Source organism: Balaenoptera musculus, chromosome 3 (genome assembly GCF_009873245.2).
Source record: "Balaenoptera musculus isolate JJ_BM4_2016_0621 chromosome 3, mBalMus1.pri.v3, whole genome shotgun sequence".
Taxonomy (NCBI): Eukaryota; Metazoa; Chordata; class Mammalia; order Artiodactyla; family Balaenopteridae; genus Balaenoptera; species Balaenoptera musculus.
Window position 1 is genome coordinate 122,104,723 of NC_045787.1, and position 17,821 is coordinate 122,122,543.

The following is a 17,821-nucleotide window of genomic DNA, read 5'->3' on the forward strand; positions in this document are numbered from 1 at the left end:
GGTGTGTTGAAGGCACAGGAAGCAGACCAGTGTGGCCAGACTACAGGGACCAGATTCCTGTGGGTCTTGGAAAGGAGTTTAGATTTAATTTCTCTCTCATTCCCTTGGTTGTCATTCATCACACCTGGCCAGTTTCTTCACTCAACTCCCAGTACTCACGCATTAAAAGGGAACAGCAAGATTCAGGCCAGCCACTGCTGCTGCCATCAACACCCTATTGTTTCAGCCATTAGAATCTCAAACTGCAGATACAACCCTTGTCATTACCGCCAGAAGCGATAGAAAAAAACCTGAGAGATGAGGAAGAGAATCATCCTTTCCAACCCCTGCTGAGTATGCAGAGCAAGGGACGTATGGAAATTAATATATGCAGCTCTGATAACACGGAACTCCTCGGCATTTTGATTAAACATTGATGGTTATTAAATACCCTCCTTCTCAGAGCTCATCTCCGAAAGCCAATGTTGCTTTTCATTTTGAACTCCGATGAACTGTCTCCATTCCGTTCGCACACCCAGGCTGAACCGTGGTCGACGGAAGGCTGGTGTTGGAGGAGGATGGAGAAAATCAATATGAAATGTCAGGTGCGGGGTCAGATTGAACTTGTTTTCCCAGCTGGCGGGAGCTTGGGCCGCTGCCACTGCAGCAGCCAAACAAAGGGAGATGCACACTGACGAAGGTCGGCACTTTGGACGAGTCAGGAAAATGAATTTCGTTCACTTCTTAATTAGATTAGGAGGCTGGCGGCTGGCAATTCAGAGCACTGCTGGTGTCAGGATGGGGCGTGGGGAGGCAGGGCTGCAGCAGGGGTCTGCAGGTGGCCAGCTAGCTCCCAGCCTCCTTAGGGACTGTCCCCTGGGCTCTACTTCTCAAGGGCTGTGTGGGACCAAGGCTGCAGGGAGAAGCAGCCCCCAGGGGGTTCCTGGGTGCATGGGCTCGATGACCCTTCCCAATATTTTCCCCAGGGAACATCTCAGTCTTTAGGTAGCAGCTCAGTGGTCACTGCCTTGTGGTATAAGGTCCTTGTCACACCCCCTCACAACACCACAAGACTCTTTTTCACACCACTTATTAGTCACAATGTCATTATCTATCTGTGATTCTCTGATGAATGCGTCTTTCCTCCTTAGTGTGACAGTTCATCTTATGCATCAACTTGACTGGACCATGGGGTGCCCAGATATTTCGTCAGACATTATCCTGGGGGTTTAGGAGGGTATTTTTGAATGAATTTAACATTTAAATTAACAGACTGAGTAAAGCAGATTGTCCTCCGTAATGTGGGTGGGCCTTATCTAATCAGTTGAAGGCCCGAATAGAACAAAAGGCTGACCCTCCTCCCAACAAGAGGGAATTCTCCTGCCTGACTCCTTCGAGCTGGGACATCATTTTTTTCCTGCCTTTGCACTTGAACTGGACCATCAGCTCTTCCTGGGTCACGAGTCTGCTGGCCTTTGGACTAAAACTACCTCATCGGCTCTCCTGCAGCCCCACTGAAGGTCCTGGGACTTGTCAGCCTCCATGATTGCACGACCATAATTGTTATGAATACTTATAACAAGTCTTTCACATTTATATATACATACACACGTGTATATGTGTGTGTGTGTATATATATGCATATGTGTATATATATGATATATATATATATCTACTATTGGTTCTGTTCCTCTGCAAACCCTCACTAGTATAGACCTTGAGCTCTAAGAGGGAAGAAAGCAGATCTGGTTTTGCTCACCATTGTGTCCCCAGAGTCTGGTATAGTACCTGACATATAGTGTGTGCTCAACAAGTACTAATTAAATAAATGACTAATGGGGCTTGTGGACATGGAATAAAGGTTGGAGGTTCAGGCCTCTTAGAGCTGCAGGTCTGGAACCGGGGGGTACTCAGGAGGCGTAACTGTGGTAACTGCTGCTGCCGTTCACTGTCTCCTGTGTGCCTGGCAGAGGGTTAGGCTCTTATACACTTGAGGACAGTTACTCCTTGGGAACAACCAGCCCTGAGACGGTCTTTATTATATTATTTCTATGTTCAAAGGAGGAACTTGGGATTCAGAGGGATTCAAAACTTGATTGGGGGTCACACAGCTGCTGAGCGACAGAGCTGAGTTCTGATTCCAAAGCTTCTTCTCTAAACAATTCTAGTTCTAGAAATGCCTAAGGCCTTATCCTTTTTCCATCTTGAGTTCAGAGTTCACCAAGCCTCCCAATCAGCTTCCTCCTCACTATCCAGCCCTCCTGTGGGTCTGTCTGACCCCAGAGCCCAGGCTGGTGTCTGCCACTTTGGGCTGTGAACACACCGGGCTTCTCGTGCCGTCTCTGGCATCCACTTTGGGTTGGTGGCCCTTCAAGCCCGGTCAGACAGCTTATGTCACCTCCCACACAGCATGTCCCAGACTGGTCCTCAACTGTTCACTCTCCTTCAGTATGGCTTCTTATTAGTCCACAATTCACATGCCATTTATGTCAACTCTCAGGCATAAATTTATTTATTGAATCAATATTTACTGAGCACCTGTTTGTGTGTCAGTCCTTTGTGATACAGTGTGAGCAAAATAGATTCAGTTCTTGTCCTCAGAGAGTTTATAGTCTAGAGGTGAAGGATATTGAACAATATCCACGTGTGATGGACATCAATCTCTAATATTGCTTTACATCCCCACAGTTATTTTGAAAGAAAAATGTTTCTTTTTCCCTTTCCTTTCTTTCAATTTCCATAGCTACCATCTTTTTTTTTTTTTAATTTTTATTGGGGTATAGTTGATTTACAATGTTGTGTTAGTTTCAGGTGTTCAGCAAAGTGAGTCTGTTATACATATACATGTATCCACTCTTTTTAAGATTCTTTTCCCACATAGGCCATTACAGAGTACTGAGTAGAGTTCCCTGTGCTACCATTCTTATCTAGGTTATGAATTTCCACTGTATTGAGACTAAAGCAAAACCTTCTAATTCTCCTATGTTTCTTCCCGCCACCACTGTGTTAATCTTCCATAAAACATAAATTCTATAGCTCTGTTCTCCAGCCAAATGATCTCCAATTGCTCTCCACATACTGGGAGCTGTGCTTCTCTAACTGGGGCACATGTATGCATCCTTGGAGGTCAGGAAGGAGGACGATATGGGGGTGCACCAGGTGGTATAGGAAGCCGCAGATAAATGCTGCATCTTTTGGAAATGTCAATTTTGCTTGAAATTTGGGGATGGGTAGAAATGTAATCTTTAAATTAAATGGAAAGTAGTCATTTTATGGGAATAAAATACAAAATCCATGTGAAATTTTAAGATGGCAAAATAAGACTTCAAAGAAAACCCACTGTGGTCAGCACCTCCCCTGGAGCCCCAGGCCTCTGGCAGGCACGTGCAGTTTTGCCTTTGCTGAGAGGCCGGGCCACCCAGAGCACATCAGAGAGGCTGGATGGCCTTTTGGTGCCCTTCCTGCACAGCAGTCAGGCTCACAGCCTGGGTCTGGGAATGCTGTACTTGGTGGAAAAGTTTAAGAAGGACGGGCTACCATAGGAGCCAGACTCTGAGTATAAAGCAGGTACTCAATGAATGAATGAATGAATGAATGAATGGACGAAGGCGTAACTTCTGACTCTGACCTTCAATGACTGACTTGATATAAACCATCATCTCTATTTGACCTCTTTTCCTCCATATTCCCCTTTTACCCAAGCCCAACACTTCTTGCTAAGGCTCTTTAAAGGTTTCATGTCATTTCCTAACTTCAGGCTTTTGCCCATTCTTGTGTGTACAACCCCAAACACCCTTCTCTCTATTTCCTACCTAACCAAATCCTACTTGTGCTTCAACACTACCACTCAGCCTCTGCCTCCCCTGTGGGGTCTACCTGCAATGTCCCTCCCTCCCCACTTCCCCAGATATCCCAACTCCTAATCGTCTCTACCACTCATTTGGGTGTCCTGGGTACATCTTGCCTCACCAGCCAAACTTGAAATTCCTTGAGTGTTAGGAGATGTCTTACCCTTTCCACTGTACCCCTCAGAGTGCTTAATAGTAATGGATACATCATAGATACAAGAAGATCACGCTGAAGGATTGCCAATGAATTTTAGTCTACATCTGTGATTCTCAGCTGGGAGCAATTTTCACCCCAGGATACATCACAATGTCTGGAGACATTTTTGGTTGTCATAACTGGCCTTTGCTGCCTGCATCTAGTGTGTAGAGGCTGGGGGTGCTGCTAAACATCCTACAATGCATAGGACAGCTGCCACCCCCAAAGAAAGGATCGTGTGCCCCCAATTCAATAGTGCGTCGTTAAGAAATCCTTGCGTACGTTATAGAATCTTCCTAACCTCTTTTCTTGACTCTTTGTTCTCCCAGACAGAACCCAACCTCCATCCTTCTGCCTTCAGTCTAAGCAACTTCTCCCAAAAATAATTCCAATCAGTCCCCTGGTTACTCTAGTGGCTGTTCACTGACTTTGAGAGAAAATTCAAGTCCATTATCATGGCCATTATGACCAGTCTCCTGCCTTCCTCCTGAACTTCAACTCTTCCCTCTCCAAGTCATTCCCTATATGCCAGTCATATCAGTCACCCTGCAGTTCCAAAAGTGTTATGATCGTTCATGCCTCAGCACCTTTGCACATGCTGATCCTTCTGCCTTGAACATTTCCCCCTTTTTGGCTTATAAGGAAGTACTGCTCAAAGATCAATACCAGCACAGACACCAGCAAATATCGATAAAGCATCTATCACGGGCTGGGTACTGTTTCAGGTGCTAGGGAAACAGCAGTGAACAAAACGAAGTAAGTCCACACCCTCAAGGAGCCAATAGTATAGATCAGTACTCTTCAAGAGAACCTTCTGCAATGAAGGAAATCATAAATCAGCACTGTCCAATAAGGTAGCTACTAGCTACACAATGGCGATTGAGTACTGGAAATGTGGATCATCGGAATTGAAATCTTCTGGAAGCATAAAACACCCTTAGTATGAAACATCGCATTAACAATTCTTAATAGTTATCTAATCTCCATGACACACCCATGAGGTGGATGTTATTATCTTACCCATTTTACGTATGAGAAAACTGAGGCTCAGAAAGGTAAAGGAAAGTTGGACAAAGTCAGACGGCTAATAAGGGGTGAAGCCTGCCTCTGACCTGGGTCTGTATGTCTCTGGAATCCACACAGTCTACATCCCACTACACTAGACGTACCAGCTCCCCTGTGCAATACTCCTCACAGCGAATGAGCAAACAGAAATGATCAAAGTGACCCAGATATTCACACCTCTCCTAGCCATACACCTACACAGAGAGTCATCACATCGCTCAGGTTCCATAGGAATTAAAAGCGAAAGCTGGGGCTGTGGGAGAGAAAGGTCTTCACTCCCGGCTGTCCAGCCTGCAGTGGCAGAGTGACACCCAGCAGAAGGTGCCGGCCAGACAAACAGCTCTCACGGCTCCTGAACATCCTGGCAGCTGCACGGTATTTAGTCTGACACTGGACATGGGTGACCAGTGCCCTCTAGGCACCTTCACTCTGGGGAGTTTTGTTTTCTAGAAAACCTCCCTGCTAGCTCCAGGCCCATTCTGGCTACCGCAGCTGACTCTTGCTTTACCCGCTTACATCGGTCTTAGCCTTTGGCCCCCCAAGCACTCAGCCCCGACTAGTTCGGAGCTGCTTTGCTCAGTCAACGCCCTGAAAACTCCAGCGTGATCCCAGGGTCTGTGAGCCTGGTGGACTTTATCCCATCCCTTCTCTCTGAAGCTCTTCCCTGGTGCCCACTAGGATCACTGGGCCTTCTAGGGTGCTGGTTCCCAAAGCCTCACTCTCTCCAAGAAGCCACTAACCCTTTCCCCCAGCTGTTATTTTTTTTTTTAAAGTTGAGGTATAATTGACATATAACATTATATTAGTTTTAGGTGAACAGCATAATGATTTGATACATGTATATATTGCAAAATAATCACCACAATGAGTTTAGTTAACACCCATCACCATGCATAGTTGCAATTTTTTTTTTATAATGAGAACTTTTAAGACCTATTCTCTTAAGAACTTTCAAATACACAATACAGTGTTAACTTAGTGTCCCCAGCTGCTATTCTTGATTCTTGTATTTTCGCAGCCTCCCACACTGTCCAGCAAGTCCAGTTAACTCTACTGCCAAGATCTGTCCAGAACCAGTCCGCTCCTCTCCATTTCCACACCCTGCCCTTGTCCAGGTCACCTGCATCTCCTGCCTGGATATCGCAACCATCCCCTAACTGGTCCCCCACTTCTACTCTGCAGGTTCATTCTCCCCAGGGCAGCAAGAGGAATCTTAAAACATAATTCAGATCATGTCACAATGTTACGTGACAGGGCTCATGTCTTGTTCATCTCTGTATTCCACAGCCGGAAGCCAATGTTTGTGGGATTGGACGTGAGGTTTCCTCTTTATCAAAATACCAAACATGGAACTGACTCCCGGGTCAGGCCAACACGTGTAGTTTCTTTACTCCCAGTGTGTCTGAGGTGGGAAAGGAGGTCAAACCCCTCCAGGCCCTCCCCCTTCTCCTCCCACATGTCAGGGGCCAGTGGCCCATCCCTGCCACGAGCCCTGGGCTGCTGGCTACTCACATTTGGTGTGCCTGTCACACAGGGCCGACGCCCGCATGTCACACAGCCGGATTGTCCCTTTGCTGCTGCTGTACACGAAGGTGTTGCAGTGATGGGGGTGGAACTCGGCCGCTGTGATCACCTCTGTGAGCTCCTCCATGTTGGCCGGCTTGATGTCGACGATATCTGGCACAGACGAGTCAAGGAGGGGACCAGGAGAAGGGGGAGACTTGGGGGTAACTGTAGCATCACCGCCTTACTTTACTGTACCATGTTAGCAGTGAGCCCACACGGGGGATCCTCATCATAACTCTGTGAGCAAATAGGCAGGTAATAGTGGTCCCGGGCAGATGAGGCCCAGGGTTACTCAGTGGCCACAGGCAGCACTAGAACTCAGGTCTCCCTGGCTCCTTATCAGGATTTCATCCCTCATAACGTGTAGATGCCCCATCACATCAAGGTTACCTGCTCATGCAATCATGCTAAAATGTATCAAGCTGCAAAGGCTTTCATTTCTCATTTTACAACAGTGGTTAAGAAACCAGCCCCATTCCAACTAAATAATCCAATATATTCCAACTAAATAATCCAATATATTTGAATCTTCATCTAAACTCCTGGGCTGATACATGATATCTAGGACAGACTGCAAATCCTCTTCCATGAAATCCCTTAGATGTTTTTAAATAATATGTTTTTAAATAATATGTTGATAATAATAATAATAGCAGCTACCACTTATTGAGCACTGACTATAGGTCAGTCACTGTGCAAAGCATATCATGTACTTTCTTTCATTTAATCCTTATAACAGCTCTATAATCAGCACTTTCTTACCCCCATTATTTCAAGGGGGGAAACGGAGTCTCAGCGTATGTAAGTAACTTGCCCCAAGTCACATGGCTGAAGAGTGGCAGTACTAGAATTTTATCCCAGGTGCAAGATTTGTACTCTTTAGTAATTACGCAAAATTTCTCTTATTGAGGATATACAGGACCTCAAGTCTCTGTAAGCTGTGATTCGCTTTAGAGCTTATGTGGGAGTTTAAGCATTAAAAAGAAGCCATCCAATTGTACGGCATGACAGTTTTAGCCTCCAATGGAATATACCGTTAGTTTTATCATCGGGTTTTTTCCTCCTCAGTATTTTCCTTTCTGATCAAGAATTATTATACCTCTATTTTTAAAGACCACATCCTTGTGTATTGAAATGAAACATTTGGACTTTCATCTATGACAGTGACCCAGTGGAAACAAACGTCTTCGGTGGGAGTGAGTTTGGGCTGATCCCTTCCCACCTCTACTGAGAGCTCGGGGGACCTGGGTGCAGGTACGGTGGTACCTCGCTGGGGCTGAAGTGCTGTCCAAGGACCCAGCAACTTCCTGCAAAGGAACAGGCCTTGTGATGTGGATGCTGTGAACCAATATGATTCTCACTTTTGAGTCACATTTGTGATTTCGCCCCACCTGTATATCACTAGGTAGCATTTTTTAACTTAACATTTTTTTCTCCACATCAACTTAAATCGACTCACTTTTTTCTTTACTTAGCCTTGCCTAAGCTGTAATCCAATATTCATAAAATCATGGATTTAATGAGCTAGTTACATTTTAAATAATATACCGTACCTAAGATAAATGCTTTTAACCATTAAAATGAACATATTTATGTCTGTGCCAGGAGCTTATATACCACATTTTGGAAAACACTGCATTGAATCAACAAGCAGTAACTTGATACAGATGCTGCTATTAGACTGGGTTGGATAAAAGTCTCCTATGCTTTTCATGTAGTTGGTAGCATGATCTCCTCAGAGTTTAGATGAGGTACGAGTAATTATACTGATATTTTTAGTCACATTAGCACTAACAAAGTAGTCATCTATTATCAAACATCACCCATGCTCCGGCATGTCATCTGGTGCAATAATGGCTTTATGTTTGGTTGTCCCTCTTTCCCTTTCAATTACCTCGTATAAATCCTGTTGGGTTTTTTTCCTAAAATTAGCTTGAGACAACTAACATTTCATTTTACTACAATTTCCCTCATGAATCCAGATGCAAATATTTCTTGGGTCTCCAGAGCATGTGGGTTCCCTTGATCCACTACCTTTTCACTAAAGGTAGTGAAAACACTACCTTTCAACTCAACTGCTACCAGAGTTATAAATATTACTGAAGTTAGTATCACTTGCTGGGGAGCAGGAGCCAGTGCCCCCCAGAAGGAGGCCCCAAGCTGCAGCTCTGATGTCCTCCCCAGTCCCCTGACCCATGCCCTGGGCTTTGCGGTCACGATACAGGGTGGGGTTAAGCAGAGGGTAGTGTTCAGCTGTTGTCAGATTGTATCGCCCTCCAGAAAGAGCCTCCATACCCTACTGTGCCAGTGAGCATGTTTCTCTTTTCCCAAAATAGGGCAAGAAAATCTGGTGTCAGCTTTCTCAACCTCTACCAGGATAGCTCTAAAAACAAGCTTAACTGGAAGGGATCTTGGATGTGTGGTAGGGGGAGGTGCCACATCTACGGTTATTTTTTTCTCACCTAAAAATAAAGCCCAAAAGTTAGAATGTGTGAAAACGAAGGGCTTAAACATACATATGAAACCAGGAACAACCTCCACCATCAAGAACTGCATCAGAACTGAGTCTGCTTAGGGCTGCTGCCTCTGGACCCTTCCTCCTTCCTTCCCTCCCATCCATCCTGGACCTCTAAGCCTGCCCACCATCCCTCATCCCCAAGCATCTCCCTTTTGACTAGAGGGCTTGTCTGGGTTGACTCTAAGGGGTTCAGGGGAGAAACCATGACTCCAATCCTCTTTTTTGTAACTGTGATGATAAGGAAAACAAGGAAGATAATAATAAGCAGTAGTTAATGTTCATCACGTGCCATGCATTGTCTCATTTGACTTTCATCTCACCCTTATGATGTTAATATTATTAATAGGCCTATTTTCCGGCAGAGGAAATAGTGACTGATGTTAAGTTACTCAAGGTCATATGACCATAGAGGGTGGAGCTGGGATTTGAACCCAAGTTTGTCCGACTCTAGAGCCTGGGTTCTTGACCACACTCCACTCTCCTCCCCTGATGAATGGCCCTCACAGAGCCAGCCTTTCCGAGTGATGTAATTCTGGCTCTCTTGAAACTCCCCTGGTTAATCCAACAGGGATTCTGCTTTGAACCTGTGCTCTCTCAATTCACCGACCACTCTGGGGGCTACATTTTTCAGAACCAGAATTTGGACACAGCATCGGACCTAGGATTTTTGTGTTCTCTGATGTGATGAATTTCTTTTTTTTTTTGGAACCGTAAGTTGAGACAGAAACGTGAGAAGGGATTTCTTGAATTGTTAACTGCGGAGGATTTTCTGAGTTCTAAAAACATTTGGGAGAAGGAGTCTAGTTTACAAAACTTCAATGGCTTATGGGGATGACAAGAGAGCATATTTCACACCTGCATCACCTAGAAACCCAGCCTTTTCCCTTACACTGTTCTAAAGGGAGATACACACCTCCAGCATACGTGGTTGTGCCCTTCATGTTGGGAGGGAAGGAGAAAGGAGAGGAGCAGTGCAGGGCTCCCTGTATTATCTTGGAAATGGAATGATGCATGTTGACAGTCAATTTTCTCTCTCCTATCTTTTAGAGCTCTCTATCCAAATTATTTCCCTGTTGTCCCAAAGAACTAAACGGCAAAAGCAAAACAGAGCACTGGATTCACGGCTAATATACAAGGCAGACAGCCAACAGATTGCTATTAAATTAACCCTGGGGCTTGACAGATCTGTTCATCCTGACCCCAACCGCTTATGGCATTCCTTATTAATGCGGAGCCCAGGCAAATTACCTCTGCTAACAAAAGGGGTTAATCTGCCTCTCTGCTGGGACTCTGGAAGCAGTGCTGAAGACGGGAGGGGGCACAGCCAGTTTGGCAGCTGAGCTCCATGTTTGGAAGGCCGAAGGCGGGAAGGTGAGGGCACTGCTGTGCCAGGCAATAGCCTAAGGCATCATTTAAAATAATAATTGAAGACACTGGGAGGTCACCCCTTAAGGGATGAGCTTCAAACAAATAAGAAGCCAGAGCCATAAATTACATCAGCAGTGGGGTGAGGGAATGAAGGGGATTATGGCAGGATGCTAAAGGGTAGCATAGGGACCATTCAAAAGTCATTTCCTTAAACCCAAATTTGGAAAAGCTTTTTATAAAAAAATGTCTATTGTGATATTATAAAAGAAAAAAATTGACAGCAGCCTAAATATACAGAAATAGGGAAACGATTCAGTAAATTCTGATCCATCTCATTTAATTGTTTATGCAATGAAATGCCAAGTCTGTTAAAAAACTTGTATGAAAAAGTCTATCTATAGTGTGATCATAATGTCATTTAAAACTTACACTCTGAAACTGATGACCTAAAAGGCAAAAGTACCAAATGTTAGTGATAATTCCAATGGGGTGGGTCTATGAATTTTTTTTCTTTTCAATTATGAGTTTTCATGTCCACGTTTTCTTTTAATGAAGTTGTGGTATTTTAAGATGGAAAAAGACAAGATATTTTCTATGCTTATTATATACATGTATAATTTTAGGTGAGGTAAGTTAGATACAAAATATATACAGTTTAATCATAGCCATGTAAAAAGAATGAGAGAGAGAGAGAGAACAGAATGGAAGGAAACATAGCTATATCTTACAGGGGGATTAGATTCTAAGGCTGGCATTAAGTTATCCTTCAGTAACCCTAGCTTGGGTCCACTCATTCATTTGTTCCTTCATGTATTTCATAAACATTCACAAAGAATCTGCCAGGGTTTTTCTAGGTACAGGGGATATAGCAGTGACCAAAGCAGACCAAAAATCCCCCTGATCTGTGGAGCCTATATTCTAGTAGGGAACATGGTCACTAAACAAGATAAATAAATAGAATATATAGTATATTAGGTAGTAATAACTGCTAAACAGACAAAGCAGGGAAGTGAGAAAGAAAGTGCATATGTGTGAGTGGGTGGGGTGTGTATGTGCACACATGTGTGTGTGTGTGTGTGTGTGTGTGTGTGTGTGGCCCCAGACTGAACAGGAGGAAGCTTCCTGAATAAATCAAGAAATAAAAAAATTTTCCCTTTTCTTTTATTTCCTTATTAACTTATTTTTCTGAGCCCTTATTGTTGAGTTAGCTAGCATTAAGTTAAAATTGCGATGTAAATTCGTTGCATATACACAAAATTAGGTGGTGAGATTATAGGTCATTTTATAGTCTCTATAATGAATACATATTATTAAACCAAGAAAACAAACAGTTAAAAAAAAGTAGTTTCCTTGGCTTAGAACCATCTCTGAGAGAGTTGAGAGACCAGGAACCTCACCTCTGGGTAAAACTGAAGATAATACTGTGATAAATACTGTAACAAAATGGGGTCAAAAGATTGGGATTCAGTTTTGATTCCAACTCTCTTTTGCTCGGAGAACATGGGAAAGTCATTTTATCTCTCTGGGTTTCAGTTTCTTTGCCTTTGGATGGGTATCATTCTGTTAACTCTGTCAGTCTCTGAGAAATTTTGATGATCAAATAAGATAATGGAGAAAAAGCTATTTATTAAAGGGCTTTACAGTGGACTGAATAATCCCAACTTTCAAAGAAACCATGTATTTTTCCAAAGATAGATTTTATATGCATTAGGTTTGTGGGCTTTTGAAGGTGTCCTCATATGCTTCTGTCTTTATCACTGCTAATTTTGCTGATACTGACAAGGTTTTTTTTTTTTTCCCCTTTCTTTTTATCTAAGCCAACCAATGACAGCAGAGTCCAGCAGGAGGCCTGTCTGCAGGGAGAGCTGGAGAGTGGAATCTAAGTTTACCTGGGTAAGATACCCATGTGCAAAAGCAGTTGAAGCTTTTCAGATAGCTCTTAAAGTCTGCCAAGGTGGAGAATAGCCTTATCATGGCCTTGAAAACTGAGCATATTAGAGTTGGATTCCATTTTAGGGCACATGAGTTTCTTTGAAGTCTTTATTTCCTTTCCAAAGTCTCAATTTAATCTTTGGATATAAAGTAGTGATTACAAAGCATCCAGATCTTGTCAGCTGAATGGACATGTTGCTTGATGATAACACACTGGAAATCTCCAAAGAGGACTCCAAGGGATATTCCTCTCTTAAGAGCTTAAAAAAAGCCAGTGTGCAAATATTCATAAAGGGTTTTGCCAATCGCTAGACTCAATATGAGAGGATTGACAAAGAGACACATGGTGCCCTGTTAGGTACTGCTTTTATGTATGTGTTGAGCTCAAAAGACACTGGGATAAGACGTCCTTTATGACAGGGTTGTGGGGCGTGGTATGTGAAAGTCCCATAACCACAGCCTCTTTCCTATTCATGTGACACAAAGCTTGACATTTCTCCATTAGAAAATACTCAATATTTCCTTCAAAGGCCAACCCAAGTGTTACTTTCTGTATGAAGTATTCTAGCCCTTCTCTCATGATTCTTTCTACCTGTGTATCCACAGCACCTTGAAGGCACCTCTATGAACACACTTAACGTGTATTATTATTATTTGAGTAATTTAAGATAGTGTGATAGAGTACATCTTACTGGAGTATAGAGTGAGACAGATCTAGATTTTAATTCCCAATCCTGTGACCAGTTACCTAATCTCAAATGCCTTTGAACTTGTTAATTTATCAACAAAGAGAGGAAGAAAACTACAGATGATGTAATATACCTGCTACTTAACAGAGGCTCCCCAAAACTGTTAGTCTCATCTTCCTTAGTATGGTCACATGTCTGTCTCCCTCTGTCCACATACTCACTTTGGTAGCTTTGTGATATGTTAACTTGGTTAGGCTAAACATTTCTAAAATGTTTCTGGTTGTGGTAGGTTAACAAGGTTTATTCTCTCAGGTTGAGTTGAAGGACAAAAGAGAGAAAGCAGCCACTTTGCACATATGCACAAGTTTTCCCAGTTATTCAGTCAAACAGTAATCTAGGTGTTGCTGTGAGGGATTCTGCAGACATGGTTAAAGGCCCTAACCAGTTGCTTTAATTTAATCATAAGGGAGATTATCCTGGGTGGGCCTGAATTGATCAGTTGGAAGGCATTTAAACAAAAGCTTAGGTCTTCCTTGAGGAAGAGACGCCAAATGGATGCTGAGGCTACAGTTTCTCTCCCTTCTCTCTAAATCTTCCTTCTTGATAGCCATTTGTGGATGTAGCCTCTGATGCCTATGCCTGTGGTGTTCTAGCTTGCTTATGATTTTTCCGTGCCTGACTGCTGGCCTTACAGACTTTGGATTTGCTTGGCCAGTCACACAATTACAAGGCTAATTCATGGTAATATGTCAATCTGTCTCTCTCTCTCTTTCTCTCTCTCACTCACTCTACACACACACACACACACACACACACACACACACACCCTCTTCTACTGGTTTTGCTTCTCTGGTTGAACTCACATTCCCTCCAGATTACATGGACCATGATATCAGGGATGGAGTTTTATTCATCTTGGCATCTCCAGTGCACATAGTAAGTGCTCAATAAATGTTTATGGGTTCTTATTAGTTATCTACAGGGAACTCTACTCAGTACTCTGTAATGACCTATATGGGAATCTAAAAAAGAGTGGATATATGTATACGTATAACTGATTCACTTTGTTGTACAGCAGAAACTAACACAACATTGTAAATCAACTGTATTCCAATAAAAATTAATTTAAAAAATTAAATAAAAAAATGTTTCTGGGTTTTACTTTACTTCATTCTTGTGACTTAGCAGTCTTCTTTAGGCAAGGTTTTTTTTTTTAAGATGCAGAAAACTCACAGTAGGTCAATAGGCCAAGATGCCAGGCCTATATAGTGTGGCTCATTTAGCCTGTGGTTTTCTTAGGAGAGAATGGGATCCAAGCAGCAAGGTAGGAAGAACAGGGGGTTGGGGATACGCCTCAAATAATAAAAGCTACTATTTATAGAGCCTTCTCTTTGTGCAGGCACTTGGCTAAATACTTTACAAGACAACCTCATTTAAACCTCACAACAACCTCTTAAGATAGGTGGTATTATTATTCCCATTAACTGATGAGGAAATTGAGGGCCAGAGAAATGTTAAGCAACTTGTCAAGGTCACACAGATTTTAGGAGATGGAGCTGGGTTCAAATCCAGTGAATCTGACTCCAGAGTCTGCCTTCCCAACTACTTAGTGATACCGCCCCAAGGACGTTCAAGAAGTCCGAAAGAAGTCTGCAGAGTTGCATTCTTGCCCTTTCCCCTGATAACATGAGGCTCAAAGGGCTTGCTCTGTGGGAGGAGAAATCCCCAGGCCCCAAAAGCGTTAGGTCTGGCGTCAGATACAGAGGGCCAGCAGCCACACAAGCAAGGCAACAGGCCTGAGACAACCCACCAAAGGCTGCATTTAATATGGCAAGGAGGGGGCCGCAATGGCACACACAGGCCAATGTGCTGGACGTGTCACTGGAAGGAATGTTCTCCTATTACACTAAATGCCAGGCTAAGATTGATATATACAGTTGTGGATGAAAGCCACAGCAGCAACAAGGGAGAGAAATTTGTACGAGCCCCACAGCGTCCCTCAAAGCTTGCCTGGCAGAATCCTATTGGATTAAAAGGAAGACTGCTGTCCATGGTACTAAGGAGTGACAGAGCTAGAAGCCAAGCGTCGTGGTTACGGTACCCTGATAGGCAATCAAATCCAAAAGGGCCTCAGCTCGGTTGACAAGTGAAGCTGATGCAGAGGGCTGATAAAGACCAAGTCAGAGATCAAGTACCCCTGGAATCCAGTTGTTTTCTCCCGGAGAAATCCTCTGTCTCATGCCTAGAGACTGGATTTATGCAAGGTGTGTCTGTGCTCATCTTTCTAGCTTGCTCACACCATGCTTTACTTCACTCTCGGGCCTTCTTGAGTTCCTCCAACATACCATGCTCCCTCCTGCCACAGGACCTTTGTACATGGTGGACTGATCTTTTCCCACTTCTTTGCCAAGTTAGCTCATACTCTTCCTCTTACAAATCTCAACTTAACAATCAGTCCTCAGGAAAGCCTTCTTTTATGCCCTAGTCTACATCAGGTTTTTAAAAATGCATTCACAAAACCATATGCCCTTTCTTCACAGGACTTATTTCAGTTTGTAATAATACACTCATCAGTGTGATTATTTGGTGAATGTCATTCTGAAAGCAGAAAATTTGTTTCTTTTCACTCTTCTATCCCCATGGCTTATTGCAGGGCCTGGCACAAACTAGGTGCTCAGTATATAGTTACTGAGGACTGTATATTTACTTTTTACTCGATGTGGATTTATTTAATAGGTCCCATATTGGACTAGGTAGGAGCCCAGGTCAACTCATTCTTAGTTCTGAGAACAGAGTTCAAAGGATCCTAGGTATACTGTAGTTTTCATAATTAAGAAACATCCTTTTCTAGCAATTTTCTTTTATTGAAAAGTTAGGGCTGCCTCTTGCCCTAGAATATCACTAATCTAGAAATGATTTATTATTGTCCTGATGTAGTTAACCCATTAAGGCCAAAGTTTGACCACTTTAAGCCAGAACCTGTTACACAAAACAGGGACAGACTGGCTACAGATGGAAGGAAGAGGATTCAAGACCAGGTAACATAAGGCTAGGAATGCCTCCCTCTGATACGGTGCTAAACACAAGGGCTGGACCTCAGAGACCCTGCGGATATCTGGTAACTAGGGTATAATGAGTAACATCTTGCAAAGAACATCAAACTGCAGAACCAAAGGAGGTGTCTAGAATTGAGAAGATGACCCAGATAATGAATTCAGCAGAACAGAATCCACCTTTCTAACACTCAACTTTTCTAGTTTCCTTTTGTGGTGGTCACTGTTTACTGATCATTTACTTAGCAAGGTACTGCCTTAAGCATATATGTATGTGTATATATATGTATATACACATACATATATATATATGTATATATATATATGTATATATATATATATACATATATATATATATATATACACATATATATATGTGTATGTGTGTGTGTGTGTATAAACACCTTTTAAAAAAATTCTAACGATCCTCTTTTTCAGAGCTCCTCTCTACAGATCATGAAGTAGAGGCTTGGCTAAGTTAAAAGACATGCTAAAGCTTACACAGCCAGCAAGTAGCAGAGCTGGGTGAGAATTTTAAGCTTGTTGGACTCCAAAGAATCTGTTCTCAACCATAATGCCAATGTCACACCAAATGCCAGTCACTAGAAGTTATGACTTTTTTAAAAACCATATTGCAAGGCCACTTGCCTTAATATTTACTGATACTTTTCTTTACATATATGCACTTTGTAATTTAAATGGATTTTCAGTATCTGTAATATATCATAGGATTGATACGATAGTTGTATTTTATAATATTCATTATCACAAATACATAATTATGAAAACAAAAAACGTCCATGTAGTATTTAGAAGAACCTTGCCTCCCACCTCAGGGATGCTCATACCATGCTTTGGGAACCCCACATTTTTCTATACTGAACCATGTTTCTTCTGCCTCCTTAGCGGATAAGAGGCATTATAGAAATGGTGCTAAACAACATATGATGTAACAAGGCCTGTCTGGTGGTTGGTGTTTTTTTGAAAGATGCCCGTTTCCTACCCCAGAGATGGCTGCACTTCAGAGACGATAAGCAAAAGGGTCCCAGTTTGTACAGTCTGCTCAGTGCTTAGGGCGGTCTGGTTGAAAATAAGTGTATAGATATCAGTTATCATCATTCTCATGACGACAATGATTATTTTACATATGGCTGCTTTAAGGGTGAATGGCCCGGTCTCATTTGTATGCCAGCATCTGGCAGGCTGTCACACATCTGCAGACTATAACCTCAATTGTGCTATTAATATGTTCCTTTTGCATTCTCCCCAAGGCATCTGTCTCCTAAAATGCCTAACGAAACTTCCCTCCCTCTCGAAGGCCTAGAGGCAAAATTTGGAAAGCATGTCACCTAGACTGGGGACAGCAGAAGCTCAGCAGAGCCTGAGCAGATTTCTGGCTCTTGGAATAGATGTCAAGGGAGAAAGGGAACCACCACCCACACTCGTTCTGTTAGCAGCTGCACTTTCAGGCAAAATCTGTAGGCAGATTCTCCTAGGCTCAGACAGTATGTCGCGTCTGCTCTGTGATCAACAAAAGATGCCAGTCACGGTCTTAATGGTCAGTTCTCAGTCTCCATAATCACCACGACTGGCTTACAGCTGCATTC

The 17,821-nt window shown here is 42.9% G+C and overlaps 1 protein-coding gene across 6 annotated transcripts in view; it reads right to left on the bottom strand.

The window, feature by feature from the left end:
* PPP2R2B (protein phosphatase 2 regulatory subunit Bbeta) overlaps window positions 1-17,821 on the bottom strand; it is a 466,791-nt gene that overhangs the window by 43,189 nt on the left and 405,781 nt on the right. For all 6 annotated transcript variants that reach the window (XM_036849101.1, XM_036849103.1, XM_036849104.1 and 3 more), the window contains one exon: window positions 6,601-6,765. In XM_036849101.1, coding sequence (XP_036704996.1) covers window positions 6,601-6,765 — 165 coding nt within the window. The remainder of the gene's footprint in view (window positions 1-6,600; window positions 6,766-17,821) is intronic.